At 39.9% G+C, this 24,327-nt stretch overlaps 1 protein-coding gene across 4 annotated transcripts in view; it reads right to left on the bottom strand.

The window, feature by feature from the left end:
* Positions 1 to 23,048, bottom strand: part of CGNL1 (cingulin like 1) — a 54,617-nt gene extending 31,569 nt beyond the window's left edge. For 2 of the 4 annotated variants that reach the window (XM_054272859.1, XM_054272861.1), the window contains exons 1-8: positions 22,972 to 23,048; positions 6,968 to 8,573; positions 6,376 to 6,470; positions 5,368 to 5,461; positions 4,360 to 4,461; positions 3,831 to 3,979; positions 3,200 to 3,335; positions 1,241 to 1,453 (exon numbers count right to left, since the gene is read on the bottom strand). In XM_054272859.1, the coding sequence (XP_054128834.1) occupies positions 1,241 to 1,453; positions 3,200 to 3,335; positions 3,831 to 3,979; positions 4,360 to 4,461; positions 5,368 to 5,461; positions 6,376 to 6,470; positions 6,968 to 8,554 (2,376 nt within the window). In that variant the 5' untranslated portion in view covers positions 8,555 to 8,573; positions 22,972 to 23,048. Of the gene's footprint in view, positions 1 to 1,240; positions 1,454 to 3,199; positions 3,336 to 3,830; positions 3,980 to 4,359; positions 4,462 to 5,367; positions 5,462 to 6,375; positions 6,471 to 6,967; positions 8,574 to 22,090; positions 22,303 to 22,971 lie in introns of those variants that run through there. The other 2 variants (XM_054272862.1, XM_054272860.1) reach the window with 2 other exon arrangements.
* Between the last annotated feature and the right edge of the window lie 1,279 nt (positions 23,049 to 24,327).

Genomic DNA, 24,327 nt, shown 5'->3' with positions numbered 1-24,327 from the left:
CCTAGGCTGCATAAACAAACAAGCATTTACAAAATTTTCTAACCTCTGAAGAAGACTGCACATTTAAAACAAACCTTTAAGAGGATAAAATCTTCTGTCAGAATTTAATCATAGAATACCTATCCAGCATCTTCCACATGAGCTCCTACTTTGCTCATAGAGCATATAAAGCTTAGAAACTTCTTTCCAGCTTCAAGCTTAATTTTCCCTCAGCTCTGTGTTACAACCAGCAGGATAACTACAACCCACCTAAGACCAGTGTAGGTAACAGACATAAATTAGCATGGATATCTCTAAGCATAAAACTGGGCCTACAGTTCTGACATATTGGTGAAGCCCAGTTCACCTGCAGAAATATTCCCAAACATTTGGGAAATAAAATGAGGGAATAAAGAAAAGACACAAAAAGCTGTCACTGTAAAAAGAATGCTCAAAACTTCAAGAGAATTGTCCTCATACCAAAAAAATCTTTCAATATGTTCCTACCTGCTGTCTCTATAAAGAAAATTTCACAAAGGACATCTTTTGGAAAACAATAATAAATATGCACATCTGAAACTGTTCCTATTCTCCCTCTCACAAAGACTTCCTGCACATGCTGGAAGAGGCAATTCCTTCAGTTCTGTTTTCTTCCTGTCTCATTTGAAACACCCAAATCCCTGCTGTTTTCTTGTGCTCACATTCCTTTGATTATTCAGTAAACAAGCATAAGTTCAATAAATGAAAAGGACACAAAATAAAACACAAAACCCTGTACTGATAATTGAGAATTTGAATGGGCAAGGTGGAACAATGCAGCCAGGGAACAGGATATGACAGAAGAAGCTGAATGTAGGAACAGTGGGCTGCAAAGAACTGCAGAGAACTGCTAGAAATTCTCTCAACAGTATGACTGGTAAAGCACACTGGTGCTCTTCAAGGGCACCCTCAAGGTTTTGGTGACTCTCTTTAACCCAAGCAAACGGTTCTCTGCACTATACTCCCATCTATTCTCCCTCAAAGTTTGCAATTAAGTAAATGCAGTAAGTGCTTGAAGAAAGGACCACAACTTCAGCTGGGACAAACAATCAAAACATGAGATGTGTATGAAATAAAACCTAATCTCAGCAGCCAAGAATCTCCTGGTCTAAATCTTTGCCTATTTTGCCAAGAAAATAAGAGTATCTGAAAGCATCTGGTTTACAGCATCTGAGAGAGGTAGAACCTTCCCCTGTAGAGGTAATTGTTAGCACTTACGTACCTCTGTTGCTTTCTCCAGGCTCTGCCGTAGATCCAGCAATTCTTTATCATGTTGCTCTTTAAGTTTGTCCATCTCTGTGTCATGGCTGGATACCTCTTCTTTAAGTGCTCCTTTCAAAGCTGTGAGCTCCCTCTCTCTCTTTCTCAAAATCTCTTCTTGTTGATCTTTTGCTATCAATACTTCTTGCAGATCCTGCTTCATTTGCATCAGCTCCTAAAGCCCAAAATTAAACACAGCTGTGTGTCAAATAGCCCCTGTGGATGTTCTGTTTACATCTCACAGAAAGCACCTGAGCTCCCCAAGGACAACTTTGTTCCATATGACTGATATATTTCTTATAGCTTTTATAGTAAGCTAAAAATTTGCTCAACTCTAATATTATTAGAAGTATAACACATAGCTGGTATTTTATATAATAGGTCAACATATCTGATGCTGCAAAACTACCAAAATATTTTAATGGTGTATGTTATGCCATCTGCAAATAATGCAGGAGTCACTCCTACGTTGTGCTTTCACTAGCAATGAGACAGATAAGACCAAAGATAAAGCATTTTCCCCCAGCTGCAAGAGAAACAAACTCAGTGATAATTCTTTGCTTTCTTTTCTGCTGGAAAGAATAAATAAAGTTGCTTCTTCAAGTGCTGAAGACAAAACAAGTGCTTCCCAATCAAGCCCACGTCTTCACACCCTTCCTCCTCCCACCAGGGCAACCCTGGAAGTCATTTCCCCACTACAAATCTCTGGGAAGGAACTGGAGACTCAGTGAATCTGAAGACTAAAGATGCATACAAAAACACAGAATAACAAAAACAATCAGAAATGTAGCACTTCAAGAATTCTCTGATTTGGTATTTCTCCAGCTGTGAATAATTGTACTTTCAAAGAGAATGCAGGCTTCCCCTGCACTGAAGGAGGTTCAGGACATCTAAACCACTCCTGACACACATCACCCACTCTGCCATTAAAAGCCTACAGTGGAAGGGATCCTACCATCATCCCAGGCAGCATCTTCCTCTGTTTTATTATCGGTATTAACTGAAACTTTCTAACATTTTCTTTAAATCTCTGGAGCTAAGTTTCTCATTTCTTACTCCATCTCCACACAACATAGAAAAATTGATCACTATCACCTTTACAGCAACATTCTGTAAGATGTGGTTTTGACTCTTCCCTCCATTCAGACTGAAGTCCTTCTTCAAAGGTAATGTTTTTTCAGTACTATCATCATCATTTGTGATATTCCCCTACTTGTGTTCAACTTTCAATTACAGTGCCTGAGATTTATGACACTCTTTTAAGAGTAATCAACCCATACAAAACAAGGTAGTTATTCTACTCAGCAGATCTTGCATGCAAACATCTTTAATATTTCTGCACTGATACTCTCACACATCCTTATCAACAAATTTAATAAGCTGTGTTCTCTATTTCATCATCAGTATATTAGTATAACCAGGGCTACAGCCAATTCCTCTTTCATCCCAAGGTGACAGAAACTCTGTAACTCTTCTGCTCCTCTCCAGACTCATTCCTTCTCCCCCTGGTGCCAGCAATAACAAGTAAATAATTTAGAGACTGCTTTGTTGAGTTCTTTTAATTTTTTAGCTGAATCTCATCTGGCTTTGATAACATATACACCTTTTTTAAACTGACCCTCCCTGCTCTTACCCCAGCTCCTAATTGCTAAAACTGAGATTATTATCTGGTAATAGTGGATAGCTCACCTGTCTGTCAGCCATTAAGACATCTGTTCTCCTGCTCCATAAAATAATGGTACTTACACTCTGTATTCCTTTTAGGGTTAATGTTGCTATCCTAACATGCTGTCTTGGGACCTAATAATGCTACATTGCTTTGGATTAATAGCAGAGGAAAAGCAGAGCATGTATTTCTGTACCTTAATCTCCACTTTTCATGCAATTTTTCTGATCCCACTTCTGATAGTTCCTAACTTACCTCAATCAGAATCTCTTTCTCCCCTTCATCGGTGTGTTTGGCACTATCCAGTTCATCATGCATCTCAGAGAGCTGGTCTTGAAGATCTCTGATCTCAGTCTGGTGTTTTTCCTGCTCCATCTTCACTTGAAAAAGCCTCATCAGTAAAAATCAGACAGGAGTTTTTTAACTTGTAGAAATACTAGTTTGTTCATTCAAGTACTAAAAAGACACACATTCCCATCTTACCCAGAAGAGAATGGGATAAAATGAGGGAGAAAAAATAAATGTCAGAGGGGTAAAAATGAGAAATCTTCTAACTAGGTATTTAAGTGGGGAGTTGTATTTTATTTCAGACCTGGTACTCTAGTCATTGAACTATTCCCACACTTGAAATACTTCAACTATATATTTTGACCATGAAATATTAAAAGCAACTTGCACTGAGAGGAAGATTGCTGAATTTATAACCTTTCTCTTCCTTCCAGATATTCTAAAGACACGACTCTTTTAAATGGTATAAACATTTCCTACAGGAACAAATGTCACTTGTCTGGTTCCATCAACATATTCTAGAGACACAGGTCCTTTTAATCTAAAAGGTTTATGAAAAGGTAAAATTTCAATAATAACTTTGCTAGAATTAACTCACTCTTCCAGGTTTTGCCTGAGTTCCTTTTCATTTTCTTCCAGCTGCTTTTTTAAGGCTTCCTTCTCACACAGACTTTGATCAAGCTGCAACTGAAGATCTTTCAGACTTGCTCTTGTAGCATCTCTCTCTTCTTTGGAATTTTGCTGATTCTGAATTTTGTACACCAAAAGTTAGGCAAAATAATAGACAGCAGCTACATGATTAATACAGTTTGTCTCTCAGTCTGTGTCTGTCTCACTGCAATCAACAGATTAACATTTACCTCAGCAGATACCTAAGAAGTGCATTGTGCATGTGCTTAACACTTCTATTCACAAACTCCTTCTCAAATACTAAGAACAGATTTGTAACAAAGGGTAACAATGCTATCACCAATCACCCCTTAAATAAAGTCTTCTGAAAAAGCACAGGTATATCTGGATTAAGAAGAATATGAAGCAAAAGGGAATCAGCTGGATGATCAGTTGTCACTTATTTTAAAAAGCATATTTAAAATATTCAGAAGCTTTATAACAATAAAGTGCTGTACCCTAATTTCCAGTTCCAGTTTTTTCTCCAACTCTTCCACTTTCCTTTCAAGTTCTGCTTTTTGTTCCACCAATACTTTTACTTCAGCTGAAGAATCCGAAACCTACAATTAAATAGAGACATTTATTCCCACAAAGCCAAGATGTTCTTTGAGAACAGTTTCTTTTTTGTAATCTAAAGCAAAGCTACGAGCAAGACTAACAAAGCGTGGCATCAACTGCCTGAGCTCACCAGGGATTTTTCACATGGGTCAGGCCCAGCTAAGATTTTCAAAGGAACCATGATTTGGTTTTCATAAAACTTCTTGGAAATTGCTCAAGGCATGTTGACAACAAAACAGAAAATATACAAACGTAAAGAAAAATTCAAATTAGGCAACATATGACTCAAATCATGTGTACTTTGGGCCAATTTTACTGAGATATCACTAATTATGAAAAATGGACATCAAAGGAAAGCATGCTTATATGTTAAGTCAGGTTTTCAAATATATTTTTTAGGTAATTTTCTAGGATGTATTTTGCAAATAAATAATGCTGTCATTAATAACAAAAGCTACATGAGTCTCTCATGCTATGTCTGTCTCACTGCAATCAAAAGATTAACATTTATCTCTGCAAATAAAGTTTATCTTTACCCAAGAAATTTTATGTGAGTGTGGCTAACATTTTTCTTCATTGCTCCAAACTCCTTCTCACATACTAAGAGATTTCTTAAAAAGGTTAACTGTGCTGTGAGCACTACACTTAAAATCTTCTGAAAAAGCACATGTATATCTAGATTAACAAGAATATGAAGAAAAAAATGTTCATTTTTACTAATTATACCCCAGGATAAAATAATAGACAATAAGCATTTAATCCTTCTCATCCCATCAAAATTAAGCTCTGTTCCTGAGGGACCACATGAATAGCCTAGTAAAAGTCACTAAGGGGATTCAGATTCTTAAGGCCCTGTCTGAATATTGCACCACTTTGAAACAGGCCAAAGCAAATTAAAAATTCTTTACCTGTGTCTTTCCAGCAGCTCTTGACTTTAAAGTCTGAATTTTCTCAAAAACCAAGTTCACTTTCCTCTTTGTTGCATCATCATTATCAGGACTTCTAAAAGAGACAGTACAAATAAGCAATGATATGATCAAAGTTACCATGTTGTTAGCATCAAACCAAATTCAGACTGTCCAATCTAATAAAAATCTCCACAAAAACCCCAAAATACTACAAACAAATCAGAAATTATCTTAACTATGATTTGCTACATCTTCAAAGAGAGGAGTTAAAAATTTGTATTCCAAATGTTTTCTAAAAAGCCAACCAAACAAAAAAAGAGTACTGAGCTCTTGAAGTGCAAATCTCTTTTGTAGGACTGTGACTGTGGAAAGACAGATATTCAGCATGTCTGTTACTCAGACATATTGAAATAAGAAGTAGTTCTAGGTTTTAGAAGTCCTGACTACTGCAACATAAAATAACACTTGAACAGGTCCCAGAACCTGCTATATCCGGAATTAAAAGAAATTTAAATGCATTGTGTATTTTGAATTAATTTAACCTTCCTTTACATTTCAATAAGTTATCAGTAGAAAATACCAAGAGTTACAGGTGCACAAAGTATTAAAAGCACAGAGGGTTTCAGTCAAACCTTAGGAAATAACACTTTGTTGTTGTTTAAAAACCCAAAGGCTTAAAGTTCCATGAGGCCCTATTTGAATTCTCTAACAACCTCTACATTATTCAAAGTTTAATTCCAGATGTATTTAAAAGATAAACCATATTCTGATTCACAAGTTTCAAGTGCATTTAATCATATCCTATACAACACCTTATGTAAGTCCTGATAGCCTGGGTATTTTGAGATCAGATAATGCCTTAGAGGACACAGCTGAGATACAGAATTGTGAAAGAGAAGTTTCATTTAATTATAGCTTTCACTTTACTGTTTCACATTTCAAATGTAATAGAAGACAAATATTGAGAAAATGCAGTTTCTCCTCCAAAAGTTACATATGTATACTGACCCTTCCTTAAGGTAATTGTAAAGAATCTGCTTAGCAGTCTCTTCATTTGTCTGCTGTGCAAGATCTTGCTGGCCCTTTAGGAGATCAGGAGTTGCCTAAAAGATAAAGATAAAATGTCAAAAGATAAATATCCTGTGAGAGTTGTAAATACAAACAGTATAACTGGAATTCCCCATTTTTTCCTATCAATGAAAACTTTTATGTGCTATGGACCCGAAGTTCTGAAAGATCCACTGGAGTTTTGCCTTACTGCAACAAGAAACCATACTCCACACCAAAAGAAAAAACAACTTGATTTTGCATACATCTTTTCACAATCTACTTTTGTGCATGTATGCTAAAGAATCTTGATATTGTTTGGCCTCACCATGTTCCTTTCCTCATACAACAATCATTGCTTTACAAATCAGGTTTTCTATACTTACAACAACAACAAAAAATTATATTTACATTTCTCCAAAACAATCCCATTTGGAAGTATTGTATGATGGGAGTTTGTTCTAATGAAGAACAGAAAAATACATAATTAACAATAGGGCACCATTCATATGCAAAGTGGAAAGGATAGCTTAAAGAATGAACTCAAAATTACCTGTATATTAGGGATGGATGAACATGTTTTTACAGAAATCTTCTTGGCTCCTGATTCAGGTGTAACTGCAATTCGGTTTGGCAACAACAAAGTAGAAGTTACTGTTTTAACTTCCTCTCTCTTACTCTGTCCTGGGAGTGTAGCTGATCTGACCATCAAGCTCTCTGTATCTGTTCCATTCTGTTTATGGTGTTGCAAAGAGCTGAAACTGCTGCTCTGGGTGTCTTTATTGGGCATTTGCAGTTTTCCAACACTTCGAGCAGAAATCTTTGTCTCTTTGGAAGGTGACTTTTGATCTCTGGATAACTGCTTGTGAAGGCAAACTTTAGATGGTCTCAGCAAGTGCTCAGTTGACTTACCCAAGCTTTTATTGAATTCACCTAAATAAGCTGAATTTACATCAAGTCCTAATGACAAGGCACTATCAACGCTTCTTGATCTTTTACGGTCATCTGGATGAATTCTGTTCCTTTTTCCTGACCTGCCTCTTCTGTGAGCATCAACTTTCTTATCAAACTTCTCAATTAGCTGATCTACTCCTGGAAGTGAACCAGTGTCAATATCACGACCAGTTCCCGGCAAGAACGGAATGTATCTCCTGTTTTCGTGGCGGTTAACGTTGTCCGCGTAGATGGCGTACTCTTGGTCATCCAGCAAAAATCTGTACAAGGAATTGGCAGAGGTGGGAGTGGCTGATGAGGACGAGGATCTTCGAGAGTCATTCAGCACTGGCCCAGTGGAATCCTGCCTGCGGAAGGGAAGAACATCTGGTCTGGGTTTCTTTGTCTCGGGATAAGCAGTGGGACTAACACAGGGGGACCCTCCTGCAGGAGAAAATGTCTCTGAAACACACACCTCACTGCAGCTGATCGTGCTGCTGGGACAATCCTGCAGCTGCTTATTTGGATCTTCTACTGACCTGTTCAGATGTATTTTTTTTGAATTTGCTTTGGTTGACTCAGCAAGGTATGTATTTGTTTTCTGTAGGGACACTACTTTAGATGAGGAAATCCAAGGCTTTGCTTCAGTTTTTTCATCTGCAAAAGACTTTGATTTACTGCATACAGAAGACTGGTAATTATCCATGTTCAAGTTATTTTTTTCAGGATCATATGGCTGCAAAAGTTCAGGATGTCTTTGAAAGTTCAACAAATTTGAGGATTTTATAGTTTCATCTTTAAAATCTGGCATTCCACTATCCTTTTCATGGACATTGGTTATCTGCAGTTTTTTAGGCATAGAGGGTTGCACGTGCTGTGTTCCAGCAAACTTTGTATGTTCACTGGTTTTGTCGTCCAACTTAAAAGCAGTATTGGAGTCCACAGCTGGCTTGTGTACAGTCTGAGGAATGACCTGCTGTTCTTTTCCAGGAGGAGGAGGAGGAGGATTTTCTGGCAAACATCCTTCTGTATTGTTCAGTACTATGTAAGGATGTCCATCGATTCCTTGGACTCTAATGCTGACACCATAAGATCCCGTCCTAGAATTTAGTGCATTTTTAGTTTTCTGAGTCTCTTCACTTGCAAGTTCAAGAGTGACTTCATAATCCTGCTGCATGTGCTTAAAACCAGCAAAATATGGCTCCATGTCTATCAGAGGATTATATCTGAACAGGAGAAAAATTACAAAATTCTCATTGTTTTAAGCAAGTTAGATTATTTCATTAATTACTTTATTCCACCATTCAATGTGACAATGAAGACTAATGGCAATAATGCAGGGAAATCAATATCCAAGCTCTGTCTTGCCCAAAGCGAATATGCTGTGGTACAGAGACAAATGTCAGACTGACACATTCTGATCAATGACATGTCATTTTACAAATGTTACCTTCACAGAGCTTGTGCTCATTGCTTTGGAATCAAATTACTTTAAATATAAACAACTCCAGTACAATTTTCTAAGTCAAAACATGACTTCTGGGTATTTGCACTACCCAGAAGTGGAAATTATTTGCCATCTCAGAGTTTTAAAATACAATTTTCAGCAAACAGAAGCAATGACTCTGGTAAAGTTTAAATAGGTGAATGACTGTCATTTGATTATGAAACCAGTTCCTATCTCCTATCCTGAAGTCATTACAACATCACATACAAATTAATCAGGATGTAAGAAGACTGTACCTTTCACAAACCAGTGATAATTTTAAAGCCAGCATTTAGTACCAGCTATATTAACATTTAAACATAAGCCCAGGAGAGCAAAACACAACCAGGCAGTTTAAGGTTTTATGAGTTTCAGGTAACTAAAGCACTGCAAGGAAGGTCAACATCCTCATTCTTCGAGTTGTGGTTTTTACGTTCTTGGGTTTCAACATTTGTTTCTAATGACATCTTAAAAGAAACTTTTTCATTCATTATCTCATTGTCATCCCTAAGAATAGCCTTTCCTACAACCTCCCAAATGCAAGCTTGTTCAAAAAAAAACTCCAGTTGCTATTTTAAAACAAGATACTTGCTGAGCAACAAAAATGGAAAAACACTGCTCATATTTCCAAGGCTGACAGTGCCTTTTTCAGATCCAACAGGAATTCTAACTCCAGCCTATATGTGCCAAAACTGTTTCAATCTAGAAAACAATAAATTCACCCCTACCTGTGTTTGTAATGTTAAATGCCATTCTTTCTTTCTCTAACAGCTGGGTTTACAGGCAGATTTACTCTAGTCTGTTGCAGATTATGAGCCAACTGTCTAAAGGCAGAGGGTGTGCAGTGACAGTATGAGTGTGAATATAGAAGAATGGAACACAGGACTGTGAGTCTGACACAAAACCTGGAGGGAATAAACTTTTGAACTGAGCTGGGGAGTTGAGTCATCACTGCTGCCTGACAAACCCAAGATCACTGAGCGATGGTATCAGCAAGAGGAAACCAAAACAACAGGATGTCTCATGGAAAAACAACCCTCTGCAGCCAGTTTCACTCTCCTGTCTATCTCAGCATGAAGCACCTCCCTCAGATACTCCAGTCAAGAGTAGAGTTCTCATTTTTTCCTGACAGCAAATGAAAACGTTTGGCTCAATGTTCACAGTACATTAATTTCTACCCAATTCATCCTCCTAGCAGGAAAGCTCCCCTCAAAAACCTCTTCCTCTCTAAATACCAACTCCAGCTCCTCCTCAGCAGCAGGCTTAAAAATTGAAGTCCCACATGGCACATTCACATGTGAGCCTTTGAGAGAAACCCCTGATTTACACACAGTTGGTAGCACTCATCTGTAGTGGAGGAGTGTGTGAACATCTTTACTAAAAGCTCCCCACTCAACAACCCCAGCCAGATTAGAAATGCCACCAATACAAAATAATGAGTGTATGGAACTGCACACTACACCTTCAAGCTGTATTAGCAGATCTAAAAAAGAGTAAAGTTTATCTGAATTTTTCAACAATGGCAACAACTAAAAAAATATAAAAAGGAGTCAATAAAAATAAACCTAAAAGCCAAAAAATAAAAAGGATTTATATCAATCAGCACAAGGAACAAATAAGCAATACATTGCAATACAATTACAATATGTCTGTTTGGGGGTGACTGCAAAAGCAGTCCTTTCAAACTTGTTGCGAAGTTGCTAAAAATATTAAATAACCAGAAAAAAACCCCAAACAACCCCCATCTCCTCAAAAATAACCACAGAACACCAACTCCCCTACTATATAGGGGAATCAATATTTAGGTTAATAATCTACCTTAAATTAATGTGTTTCATTTGTCTCTAAAACCATAAAGAAGTATGTGTATTTGTCTTGTTCATGTGTATTGTACTAACAAAACTCTTAATTTTACTGTACAAAAGGATAAAACATTTAGAAATAAAAGAGCTAAACAAACAATTTTTAAAATAACACATTTTATCTTTCTGGAACTGTGAAAAAAAAGATTACATTTATAAATTCCCATGACACCAACAAGAAAAGACAGATGACCCTACTATTCAGATATTTGAAGATTTTACATAGAATTTCTATTTTATATGATGTCAAGCTGCATTGTGTAATACTCACATGAACTACATAATATCAAATAGTTGTTATACAATACACAAAGTGGTTTTGTGATTTTGTAAGCATTTTTAAATTAAAGAAAAAGCACTACTGGCTTTCATCACACACAGCCTTTCTGAGGAAATCCTGAAACTATGTTAATTGATTAATTACAGTTACAGTCACTCTCCTGCACACACATTGCACACTCACATCTCAGGCTCTGGCAGGGTTACAGCAACAGGGGAGGATAAGAGGGCTGAAGCTGCTCCTCTCCCATCTGTCTGCCCCACTCCTCTGACAGATGTCACCATGTCACAAATGAGAACATCTGAAACCTCTGCTGGCTCAGTGCACACCTCAGCCCTGGAAAACCTCAGACTGGCACAGTGTGGTAAATGAAATCAGCCTGTGCTCCTGCTGTGACCGACTGAGATCCTGACATCTGATCCAGGGCAGGAGCTGACAGCTGGGGGCCCTGACAGCTACAACTGCCCGCTTTTAATCTCCTCTAAGGCTGCTGAAGCCCTCAGATGTTATGACAAAACAGTCTGTTTACTCTTCAGCTTATGAAAAGAGGTTAGATAGTTCAATGGCAGCTGGGAAGGCAATTTCCCTGTTTGTGTGGCTCTTTGTTACATACTTGTAGTCACTTAAAAAAATGAAGAAGCTTTTTTCTGAAATAGAGAGTGATGTAAGTCCTAATTCCAGGTTTTCTACCAAAGTAATTCTTTAAATTGCAAACAATACTGTCTTGCTAGTAATTTTATTTGCTATCTCAGAGTTTAAAAATACAATTTTCAGAAGACAGAAGCAATGACTATTAAAGTTTTAAATAGGTGAACGACTGCCATTCTATTATGAAACCAGTTCCTATCTCCTATACAACATCACATACAAATTAATTGGGATGTAAGGAAAGACTAGTTCAATTAATTATTTTCTTTTGAAAATATTCTACTTGCTAAAACAGATAATACAGCCAAGGACACAGAATCATCAGCATCTTGCTGTCAGGTCAGCAAGTAAGGTACCACAGAATGATGGGATCACATATTTTGTCAGCAACATGGCCTTAGACTGCTTGAGGTGAGCAGAAAATTTCAAACTGAATTTGTGTTTTAACTTCATTGTCAGGGATAGCAACCTTTAAAAACTTCTGTGAACAACTAAACAAAACTGGCACTCAAAATTCCTCAAGCCTTTCAGTTTTGAGATTTCTTCCTAAAGACTTCATATAGGTGCTTAAACACTCATTTTAAAAATTGACTTCGGTGGCTATGGAAGTCCCACATTTTATCCTTCCTCAGAAATGGTTCCATTTTTCTGAACAACTTCTTTTTGCCAAAACCAGAAACTATGACATTTTTTGTTTATAAAGAGAACTTGTCAGCAGAGGTTTTCATACCTGAAAATCCAATACTCTGCATGTTCTTCTGTAGCACTTTGTTGTACAGGAGTGATATGATACTCTACAAAGAGCCACAGGAGATGAACACTGAAGGTTTAACAGGTCAAAAACTTTTTTTAGATTCCTTAAAAACATTTCCTTTCACAGCTACTTTATAGCTAGCTACCAGGAGCTATGTGAGACCTGCTCACAATAAAGGAAACCTCTGTCATGTGGAACCCTGGCTGCTCTCCCTGCAAGCAGAAAGGAGTTCCTTTGAGAAACATCCTCCTGTGCCAGACATGTCTCTCCCCTTCTTAACATTACAGCATCACAAAGGCACGGAATTGTCTCCACCACCCATTGCAGTTCTTGAGCCAAATCTACAAGGCAGATTTATTCTGAAAAATTGCTTTCCCAATCCTGTTAAATGGCAAACTCTGCATGGGAAGCTTGCTCTCCTGTATCCTGCCCACACACCCTCCACAAAGCATATCCCACCTTGAGCTCCAGCCTGTGAGCCAAGCACGTGCTCGGGACAGACAGACAGACAGACAGTCCAGGCAGAGATGGTGACCAGAGTGGAGGGACACACTGTCCCACCAATGGATACGTCCCCTGGTCCCCTGAAGGAGCCACACACCCTTCAGAGGTATTGCCTCCCATTACACATCTGCTCCTTTTGCACCCATCTAGGGAGGGATATGGAGAATAAAAGGGACCTGATTTATTTATGGCACAAGGACTCCTCCCTGGCCCCCCTAATGTCAGAAAACCAGGAACTCACCCACATCCAATATCACAATCCTGAGTCTCCTAAGACTGCATTACCTGAAGATTTTTCATTAAAGGAAGATGTGGACATATCCTATTATATCCTCTTTGGAGGAGAGAACTTTAAGAATTCTGAAAATTTTAAACTATTTCAGGCTAAATTACAAATGATATTTGGTTCCATGTAAATTATTTCCAAATTTTTATTACCATAAGAAAAAAAATCCTCATGGCCCACATTATTTAATCAGTTGTCTCTTTTGAAAAAGCAGGATGTAACAATTTATGAATGTTTACTTCAGATATTTCACATGCACAGCAAAATGTCAGGAAGGAACTATAAAATTTGTTCTCCAGCCTTACATAACACTGAGCTTGCTCTCCAAGCTAAATAATGGATTCTCTGTGCAGCTGACTATTCAGAAAGTATCAGCAACATCACACAAAGGTGTTAGGTCAATAATAAATGACAGTGTTATGGAAAAAGGACAGGAAACAACTTTACGAGAGAAGAGGAAGGAAAACTTACACACTGTGAGAGTAAAGAAAAGGAAACAGACAGGATAATTCATGGAAAGACCAAAACTGTAATGGTTTCACACTTGATGGAAAACATTCTCACAAACACGCCTTGCAAGTATGAGGGGAAACTTCATCACTGTCAATCCTAGCTACAGTTTGCTTCTGCCAAGGAAAAGTGGGCCTGGGCTGCTGTCCCTTCTAGTCCCTGTGGGAGACAGCTCTGGAGTAGGATACATTTATTTGATTTACTGCTTACAGAGAACAGAAGGGAGAAAAGTGAAATTTTCAAATTCTAGATATGGGGCTGTAAAAAAAGACAGTAAAACTCATTTAACAGCAAACTGACAACATCCAACAATAGAAAGGCATCTGAAAACAGTCTGCCATTTTTCCAACAGATTCCTTATTCCCATTTAAGATTTTTTCATGCTAGAGGGTTTTTAATCTATATAAAATTAATTTTATCTATATAAAACTAATATACATTGATAACTGAATATAATTTAATTATAAATTATATTAAATTATAAATTTCTATTAATTTTCTATTAAATTATAAAATTATATTTATAGCAAATGTGGCAGTTACTACTCCCAGTCATTAGAAAGAAAATTATGATACTTACAGTACACAATGAAAATGTCAGCCTTTGTTTTTCCCCAGCACTGTCTGTAAACTGCCACTACCTATCGAGTGGTCAAAATTCAAAACTTTCAAAACGCTTATCAAAAAGGATTTTCTACAATATATCATGTCATTCTATATCTGTAGGCATCAGTGAGGAAAAAAAACTACTCAGATTTATTTTATTATTGCTGTTGGTGTTTCTGATGTCAGCATCAAAGATCAAAAATTTCTACCAATGAAATAAAAACCAAACCACTGAGTTTTCAAATATTCATTCCCTTTTAAATCAGCCCAAAAGCTTCATGTCCCATCTCAGTACTTGTTGGAAGGAAAGATATGGTGACAAATTCTATACTTGAAAACAATCAGGAGTTCCTGTGAACCTAAGCCACACAGAATGTATTTTTCAAAGCCCCATATACCAGTGTTAGACTGCAAGGATTACACTTGGTATCACACAGACACAAGACGAAATCAAGGCATCTCTTCAGCATCCAAGACAGGGCTGACCTATCACTGTGGGCAGAATTAGCCTTACATATATCATAAAAAGCTAGCAAATGACATTCTTCCAAAAGCACTCCATCTAAAGCACTTGGCACTGCATGCCCTGCACCCCCTCAGCTCCAGCCCCCCATGCAGGTGCATTAGTGACTGGTGCAGGGCAAAGGGACAGGAGCAGCTTTGAGCTGCTGCATCCCAGTGTGGCTGCAGGGCTGTGTGCCCAACCCTGCACTGCTCTGCAGGGACATTCACAGCACTGCCAGTCCCAGCTGCCACCCTGCCATGGGGAAAAGCAACTGCTGGAGGAGCACCCAGCCTTGCACACTGCCAGGGGCCATGCAGGCCTCCCTGGGAGAGCAGGGATTGCAGCCCCCACACCAGAAGCCCTGTAGCTCTGTGCCTTCCATGAACATGACATGAGTTGGTTTCTGTCTCCTTTGACCAAGCTGTGATTAACTATGGGAGTCATATAGCTTTGGGTGTATAATGAAGCATGAAGTCCAGCCAGGAACACTGACTGACTCAGAGAAATACCTTTTTATAGGAAGGATTTCAACATTTCTCAATCAATTGCTTTCACTTTTATTCTGTGAAAAAAATCTCTCTTTTCTGATTTCAGATGGCAGTCTATAGATGACATGCTAGAATCTCCTGCAGGATGAAAATCCCAAATAATACTTTTCTTCCATACTGTTAGTGAAAGCCAACAGCCATGCTTCAGTTACTATGCATTACAGATATTATTTTATTAATTTCTCCCAAAACGCAGTAAAGTGGATGACCTTTGGGCTTGCTGCCTTAGAAAGGAGAATTTCAGTTTCAGTTCACCTTATTCAGATAGCCAACAACACAAAACATTAGCAGTCACCTTTCCAAGGAGAGGAAGAGGCTGTATTTAATAAGGACTGTCAGCAGAAGGAACAATTAGAAGCAGTTAGAGCAAAAGATACTGTTCACTTCCTTACAGCTGGGTTCATACTCCCTGTGGCTGAAAAATGTTGTGTGTGAGGAAGTCTCAGTGTTTGAAATGTAAAACATCTTGTTAGTCCTATGAAAGTATGTGACAGATCAGCCAAATGCTTGAGCTGTGTGACAACTAGCAGGTTTTGTTGGCTTATTTGTTGGTTGGTTGATGTTTTTTTTTTCCAATTGAAAATCTGCTTCAATGGCTGTAAGTCAACAACAACATATTTTGGCAGATACTCAGGTCTCAAAAATTTTCAGAGTTTTATTGAAAACAAGGACATAATATATATATCCAATTTTCTTTATCTGCTATGTATGAATTCATGTAGTCATAATTTTACAGGATTTATCCCTAGAGGAAACAACACATGACCTGCTAACTTCACTTACTGAGTGCAAAGTAAAGACTTAATTTTGTTTATGATGAAAATGCTAAGAAACCTCCAAATTTCTCATGTAATATTCTAAGCTATTACCACTGGCATTATATACTTTGTATCATTATTTAAGAGCTCTCTTTTTCTTTACTGAAGTAATGTTTCCATATTTTCCCAAATCATAAGCAAAAGGGAATCAGAAACAAAATCAAACACATTCCAAGTATACTAAACCAGAAGTGAACCTGTACCTGAAGTACAGTCCAAGCAAAGAATCCATGTGATGTGCAGTGAGCAGTCCCAGCCCTGCAGACTGTGACAGTGGTTAAGGCCCTGGAGGGAGCTGGGGAGCTGCACCTGTTTGTTCATGGCTCCTGTGTACAAACACCTGCCTGAGTGCATTTGTGCCACGCTACTCTTTCAGCTCCCACACAGGCTCAGACAAAGCTCCTGAACAGGTTGGGTTTTGCCACTAACAGGATCCAGTTACTGGCGTTATCTTGTGAGTATCTGACAGTACTGCACTACAATTAATATTTACAAACTTCAAATACAAAAAGCAAGCAGCAACAAAACCTTATAAATACTTATTTCAGAGTTGACTATATACACTCAATACTCAATTTTGCCTCTCTTTTCTTAAAAACTTGCAAAAAAGGTTAAAAACAAGGAAAAAAAGTAATAAAGACACTAAGAGGAAATGGTATTATATATACTCTTCTACTTTACCAAATTCTCTATGTTTGTGTCTTTATGTATTGACAGAAAAGGTTGCTGAGAGACACAAGGATACTCACAGATTCTAAAAGTGGTTTGTGATTTCAAATACAATAGCTGGTTTGCATCCAAACATCTGACATGAATACATTCACTCCACAAGAGATTCTGTGTTGTTTCAGTACATTTTCCTCCAATTGTCAGTGTTAGAAACTGTATTTTGTTCCAAAGGAAATTATCTTAGTACATCCCAATGATATCATCATTGTTTAAATAGAAGAGAGTATCCTTTTAGTGGCTTGAGCAAAAAATCTCAGGTTTGTTAAGAGTCTCTTAGAAAGCTCTTCTCAAAGGAATGGACACAGCTAGGGCAACCTTTGCTAAGAAGTTTTACAAGTGCTTCAGAAACATGTTTATGTATAAAATCATCTTACATAATTAAATAATAAAAGGTTCCTATACTCCAAACATTTTTTCCTTCACTTTAAATGTGACATTCAGTGGACATTCTCATTTTTCCCATGAAAACTATAATCTTGTCTACAGGAACTACTTTTACAGCCACCCAACAGATGCAACTTGCATGACCTTGATTATGTATGTGTAACTTATTCCTGAACAAAATTAATAATGAACTATGAGTACAGCTGCTTGCAAAGACCAAGGGCTCACCAATATAAAGACACACAGAGCAGGGTTAATCTCTATGGAGATGCAAGTATTTAAGTACAGAATCTACATGTAAAATAGGCTGTAGGAGTCATATTTACACAGCCAACATAAGGCCACAGCTTCATGTGTATTCAAGCTACTTATGCCTTCCATTTTTCTACTGTTAGACTTTGTCTTAATTACATTGTATTCCTTAAACACTTGGCTTCACACCCATCTAGTTTCTTTCAACTAACTCAGCCATGCGTTTTCAAATTTAAATATGCAGCCAGAACTGCAGGCCCTGAGCCCAGGCCCCACCAGACAAGATGATATCATCACACTGTCTGAGAGACATGAGCTGAGTATAGAAGAGAGAGGTTCAAAAACTCCACAGAGGAAAGGAGATCATGGTGAGCTGCACTGAATCACTTAGAAAGGTTTACAAAGCCTATGCAGCCAAAGTGACCTGGTGTGGGCCCTGCAAGCACAGGTTTAACCAGCTACCCTGAGCTGCCACACTCCTCACCTTCACACTGGAATAGCATAATTACCAGGGAAATGAGAGAGGCAGGGCTGCTTCTTCATGAAGCCTGAAGTGTTTGTGGAATTCTAATGCAACACTACATGCCAATTGTTCTTGTAAATAAAGGCTGCTACTGCTGAACACTTGCTCCCTGCATGTAACAGCTAATGGCGTGCAAATAAACGTATGAAGGCATAACCCAGCCATTTCAACAAGGCCAACAAAATATACTGAGCTTGATTTACTCACTGAAAACACTCCCACATATCAATATAAAAGCCTACATTTTACCCTACTTCTGCATTATGCTTATGTTGAAGCAGAATGCAAATAACTACCCCCTTTTGCACATCTTTATGTACATTAAATACACCTCCAACAGTTCTTAGAGATATCCTTCAACAGAATTCAGAATAGGGTTAAAACATTCCAAAAGGTTGGTAATTACTTACCAGGCTTCTGCAAGTGTGTATGAGGGTTTATATATACACTCACAGAAACACAAACACATGTGGGTATGATGACTATGTAAGCATGGGCAGCCCAGACAATACATCTCCTTTTCACACTGTATTTACCTTTCATGTCCACATTTCAGCTACTTTTAAATGGTGCATGCGATGCACATGCAACTAAAGTATCATGAACTGCTGCAAATGCCTGGAGTCAAAACATGGTCATGCTCAGACTGCTGAGAGTCACATCTGAGTGGTCCTGACTCCTTGCAATGCCTGGGGACCCTCACAGAAAGGGGCCACCATGGTAATTACTGCAGCATCTCCCAGTCTTACCAAGCTCCCTGGTGGCTTTTTGCAGTCTAAGTGCTTTCTGAGACATTTCTCCAATCACATTTATTCCTCATTGCTCTCTTTTTTTTAGCAAAATCAAGAAGAATGTGAAAAGTTATTACAGAATATTAACTTTACATCTCATACTGTCAGCCTGATTAATGAAACTCTTAAATACAAAAGATGGACTAATAGAAATTTAAATATTTCATTTGGCTAAAAATTAAGAGGCATTCTTTGAAAAATGAAACTATGTACCTAAAATGTCTGGCTATGAATCTTGCTAGCCACTTCATTTCACCTAAAATGAAAGGTTATAAGCCTACATTTGGATAAACTCCTCCATGGAGGCTGCCAGCTGTGTTGGCAGAGATGGTAAAGATCAGAAAAAATACAGTGAGCTCTAATTCCAAACAACTCCATGACTACCACTCCACTAAATCTTTAGCACATGCATTCTTAACATGTCCATTTTTTGGGGTTTAAGATCAAATTTTCATACTTGGCTACACTGAAAAGTATTACCATTTTGATTTAACACCATTCAAAGTCAAGGTCAAAGCAGCTTCTGAAATGTGTCCATGTTTCCAGATAAACATGCCTGGAACAAACACTCCATGGACACGTGAAACACCTTCCCTCATACATTAACCTGGTGAGTGAGGGAGTGCATTCTCCATTCTTCTGCCAATTTAGAAGAGAAATAGCAAAACCCAACCTATTTATTGTATTTTTGCACATCCTTCGAAACACCTCATTCAAGATGCATTAAAAACAGAATTACCAAACCTAAGTTCAGGATGTGTCAAGTCTGAACCATCATCCTCTGCGCAGTTTGTTGAGACCTAGCAACAAAATCAGAGAAATTCCAACACCTTCATCTCATCCTGGCCATTCAAAACATTTGTTAATCTCAATACTGTAAGGATGCAATTCCTTACAAAGCCTGCCTCTGAATGGTATCACTGAACTGATCAGGTAGAAGATAACCTCCTCCTACCTCTAAAAAAAAAAATAAGTGGGACAGATAGAAGAAACACAAATTTCTTAAGCCTGCTTTATCTGAACATGTGGGCAACAGGTTGCTGCAACATTTCTGATGCCATTCAGAGTTGCAGAGAGGGTGCAGAAGTAAAAAAAATGCCCCATTATTTCAGTGTTCATTGCTATTTATCAGAAATCTGTTAGTACCAGTGATCTTGTACTATCTTTGCAGTTCCCTTCTATCAACTTAGGTAGATGCTGCTACAGGCTGAATGTTGTTTTGCACAATCAGGTTTGTGTGCTTGGTATTAATATACAGATTTCAGGTTACCTTCACAGGTAAAAAGGTTCTAAAAATAATGACACCATCATCAGTATGACTTCAAAAGCAGAAACGGTAAAACAGCAGACTGTAGCATGGAACTGTGATGATCTACTTTTGTTTACATTTTTGCATCTGCAGAATTATTTGGTGTCAAAATACTCCAGTAGCTATTTTTAAATAAAAACCTGCCCACTATGATCCAGGCTGAATAAACTCATAGCACATATGTTCTTCTATTACTCCGTGACAAAAGATTTAAAAATTCACATTTGAGGTCATGTCATTCCACCTGCACACTTCAGATGACACTGCAGAACCCAGACAAACCAGTTTCACCAATACTCCCAGAATAATCAACTTCCTATTACACAATGCACACCAGAAGAAGGAACTGTCACCAATTCTTTTCTGCAACTTTGTCATCGTCTGTTTGAGGTAAAATTCCTTATACAGGACATCCTTAGACTATTTCTGCAGAAAATTAAATCTCACATCTCCCACAAAAACCCTGCCAGGGGAACCTAAGTGCATTCTCAGACATTTTAGTAACGACAGTGAGATCTAATAATGCAATTAAAAGAAATTAAAATAAGCTGGAGGCAATTCAGGCAGCCTAAGCAGTCTAGATTCATTAGATTTAAAAGCAAAATGTAACTAAGTCAGATAATGAGAATAAAATTAAAAAACCCAAACAGTTGTGTGATACACTCACAGAGCAGACAGGCTCTTGGAAATATCAACACAAATTCAGTAATCAGGGGAGTCAGCAATACAAGGCCTTTTAGGCCTGTCACAACATTAGTTACCTTTGTAGTGTGTATTTGCATTTAGGTGGCATTTAGAAGCAGTTAATGTCAGTTGCAACTCAAGGTGTATGCAAACCAAGTAGGAATACTGTTCCTATGATTAACATATTTCAGAAACACCTCTAAGTTGTCAGCACACAGGTAAAAATATTGGTCACTTTATAGATGCTTCATTTGAAGCACTGTATTTTTTATTTATCTTAGATTATTTTAAAAAACTCCATTAATATTAAACAACCAACTGTCTGCTAAAAACAACCATCTTCTCTTATGTGAATGATTATCTTAATATCCTAAGAGAATTCTAACAAAACCTAGAAGCATTGCTTTCCTATTTTACAGAGCCTTCTGTTTTAGAAATGTAGCTGTGTCTCGAAATTAATAATATAAAATAAAAAGCAGCTTAATTGCCTTCCATAACATGAAAAACTTCTAAAACATAATGTTTACTACATGTTAATCACAGGCTTCAATACTGTATGAAAGTTTTCATTTCCATTTATAATTCCAAAATTGAGTCTTCCAAAAGAAAAGACTCAAATTCAAACTAATCATAAAAAAACCCAACCAAACAAACAAAAACTTATAGCAACTTGTTACACTTTTACATTAATCATCAGTAACCACATCTGGCTTAGAACACAGTGTGAGCATAAGCAGATTTCTCCTGGATCTAACATGAGAAAAAAACCCAAGACAATTCAATGACTATGACATTTCTAGAAAACACAATTGCTAGTCAAACAAGTTCTTACAAAGCACCTTTAAAAAGTAAACAGCAGCTTGGTTTTGCCATTTCAATTATCTTTTTATATAAGTTTTCAAGGTCTGTTAAAACAAGCTCTATAAAGAGATTTATAACTACAACACATCTGACAGTTGTCAGCAGAGGCGTCAGGCACTGAATCTATCAAGTTCCCCTGGGAGTAGCAGAAGTCAGGATACACTTAGGGGATTTCTGATTCACCTACAGGGTTCACTTCTAGGAGCCTGCACAAGATAAACACAGTGTAGATGCTCAGAAAAACAGAACAAATTTCAACAAGAGGTTTCCACTATTTCTATTCTGATAATCACTCAGCTTGCACTGCAAAAGTTTTTTTTTTAAATATCTGCATGCTAAAAAAAGGGGAAAGATAAAATTCCCAGCAATCGTTCTGTCAACTGCTAATCTAATGCAAACTCACCGCAGAAGCTTTATCGCAGCACTGATCTCCCCATAAAGTTGTCATCGAATTGGAAGGATATAAATTACATCAGATGCAAAGTTAATTGGAAGAAGAACAAATGGCAGAACTGCCATTCTAAACTTTTCCCATGAAAAAGAACACACACAACGCGGACACACCCTTTCGCAAAAAAATACGCTAATTCGCGGAATAAAAGGGAGATAAAGAAGTCAAGAGTGCCCTCTGCCCAGGAATGCCAGGAATCCCCGGAGGAATGTGTGCGAGCAGGCGGTCTGGGCGCCCCGCGGGGGCTCCGGGCCCCGCCCGCCCACCTGGAAGCCAAGGCCGGCAGCGGCACCTCCAGCTGCGGCACCGCAGCCCCGGGGCAGCCGCGGCTCGGAGGGAAGACCCTCGCTCGTGACTGCCGCAGAGCAAACGCAGAAGGGCTCCGGGAGTCTGTTCCCCCGGCAGCTCCCTCTCCGCTCAACCGCTGAGCTCGCCCGCCCCGGGGCGGCCCCGCTCCGCTCGCCAGCGCAGCCCCGAGGAGCGCCCGGGGGAAGCGCTGCCCCGGCACGGCCGGCGCTCCGCCAGCTCCCCGCGCGTCACCCGCCGGCGGTGCGGGGAGAGCCGCCGAGTTCTCGCCTCACCCGGGCGGGCCCGACGCCCTCGGCCTTTGGAAAGGCGCGTGTTTAACGGAGCTGAGGGCGCCTCGGCGCCGGGAGCCACTGCCACAGCCGCGGGCAGCAGCGCCTGCGGCACCGCACGGCGACGGCTCCCGTGCCCGCCACGCTCCGGTGCCACAGTCCTGTGCCCACCCGGCCCCGGCCATCGCGGCAGGGAAAAGCGGGCGACGCTGTGTCCCCCTCAGCTCCCCGACTGCCCGCTGCCGTTCTCCTCACCCGTCCCGAGCCGCCTCTGTCCCACAGGGGGATCCCCACCAACTCCACGCCGCTCTCTCCGCCGCCCCGCCAGCCGCGCTCGCCGCCGGAGATCAGCGCGCACTGCCCGCCCCCTCCAGCGGGGGAGGGGGCGCCGCGGCCGGGCCGGGCCGGGGAGGAGCCAGGCGGGGGGCGTCCCGCAGGTGAGCCCGGGGCTTCCCGCCGCTTCCCCGCCCGCCCGCGGCCTTTGCTCTCCCTGAGGGAGCGCGCGGCGCGCACGGGGTCCCCGACGGACACCTCCAGCAGTGAGCTGAGGGGAGGCCGCCCTGCTCCTCCTCAGCCTGGGCCGCGGCGAACCGCGCCGGGACGGACCGGGGTGGCCCCAGCAGCCCTCTGAAGAGGAAACCGAGCCCCGGGCCCGGGTACTGTCGGCTGGAGGCCGCCTGACAGTCGGGTTTGTTTTCCCGGGCCGTGTGGAGGCGGCTGGCGAGCCGCCCGCCCGGCGGGAAGGGCTGGGGCAGGGCTGGGGCCGGGCAGGGCGGGCGCGCCTCGCCGTGAGGAGGAGGTGAGGGAAGCGCAGAGCGGGGCTCCAGCGGGGCAGCGTGCCCGTGCTGCTCCCAAAGCGGCGTCACAGCACCCCGGGCACACCTTGGTGCCTCGGGCACTTTGGGTCATTTCCACACTGACTTCAGCTAGACTGGAAATACCGCAAGGTGATTCCAGAATATTCCACACATAGAGTGCGAACTGAAGTGCTGCCGTACTGCAGTATGTCTCTTTCCCTCATCCTTCAGTGAAGGAAGGAAGGGTAGGTGAGGGTTCACAAGTGTCATCCAAAAAAACCCCAAAAAACAGTGTCTGCAACCATGTCACAAGAAATGGGCCTCAGACAGTTTCTTTCCATGCTTATAAAGTTGTTCTGAAGGTTTGAACAACATTAACCAAGGAGCATAGTCAGAAGGAAGGTTCTACTGAATCTACAGGGAGAAAAAAAAACCACAACAAGATGTGATATATCCTTGCCTACAACAGAAAAATGCTGGGCAGTGAACATGAGAAGGAAAAATGTAGTATATGAGTCATGGAAGGCATGTCAAAGTTGTTCAACAGGAGGAGCATGGATAGGAGAACCTCCTCTCCTCAAATCCAGCAGTGCTGGAGGTCACTGCTCAAATTTCTGTCAGAGCTGCTCTGATACCTGTTACATGTCTGTGAAAACAAGCCCAATTAGCAAAGACCACTGGGTATATAGATATGGAATTTTATATAATTTTATGGTTTTTCTGTAGAGAATGGCCCTGTCTTAATTAGAATGTATAAACAGAAGAGGTTCAACTGGAAAAGGCAGTGTTCCAAATATAACATCAGTATTAACAC

Source organism: Melozone crissalis, unplaced genomic scaffold (assembly GCF_028551555.1).
Source record: "Melozone crissalis strain CALT ecotype California unplaced genomic scaffold, PUWL_Pcris_2 ptg000014l_1, whole genome shotgun sequence".
Taxonomy (NCBI): Eukaryota; Metazoa; Chordata; class Aves; order Passeriformes; family Passerellidae; genus Melozone; species Melozone crissalis.
Note: the sequence above shows the minus strand (reverse complement) of the source record. Positions and strands in the feature narration are given on the sequence as shown.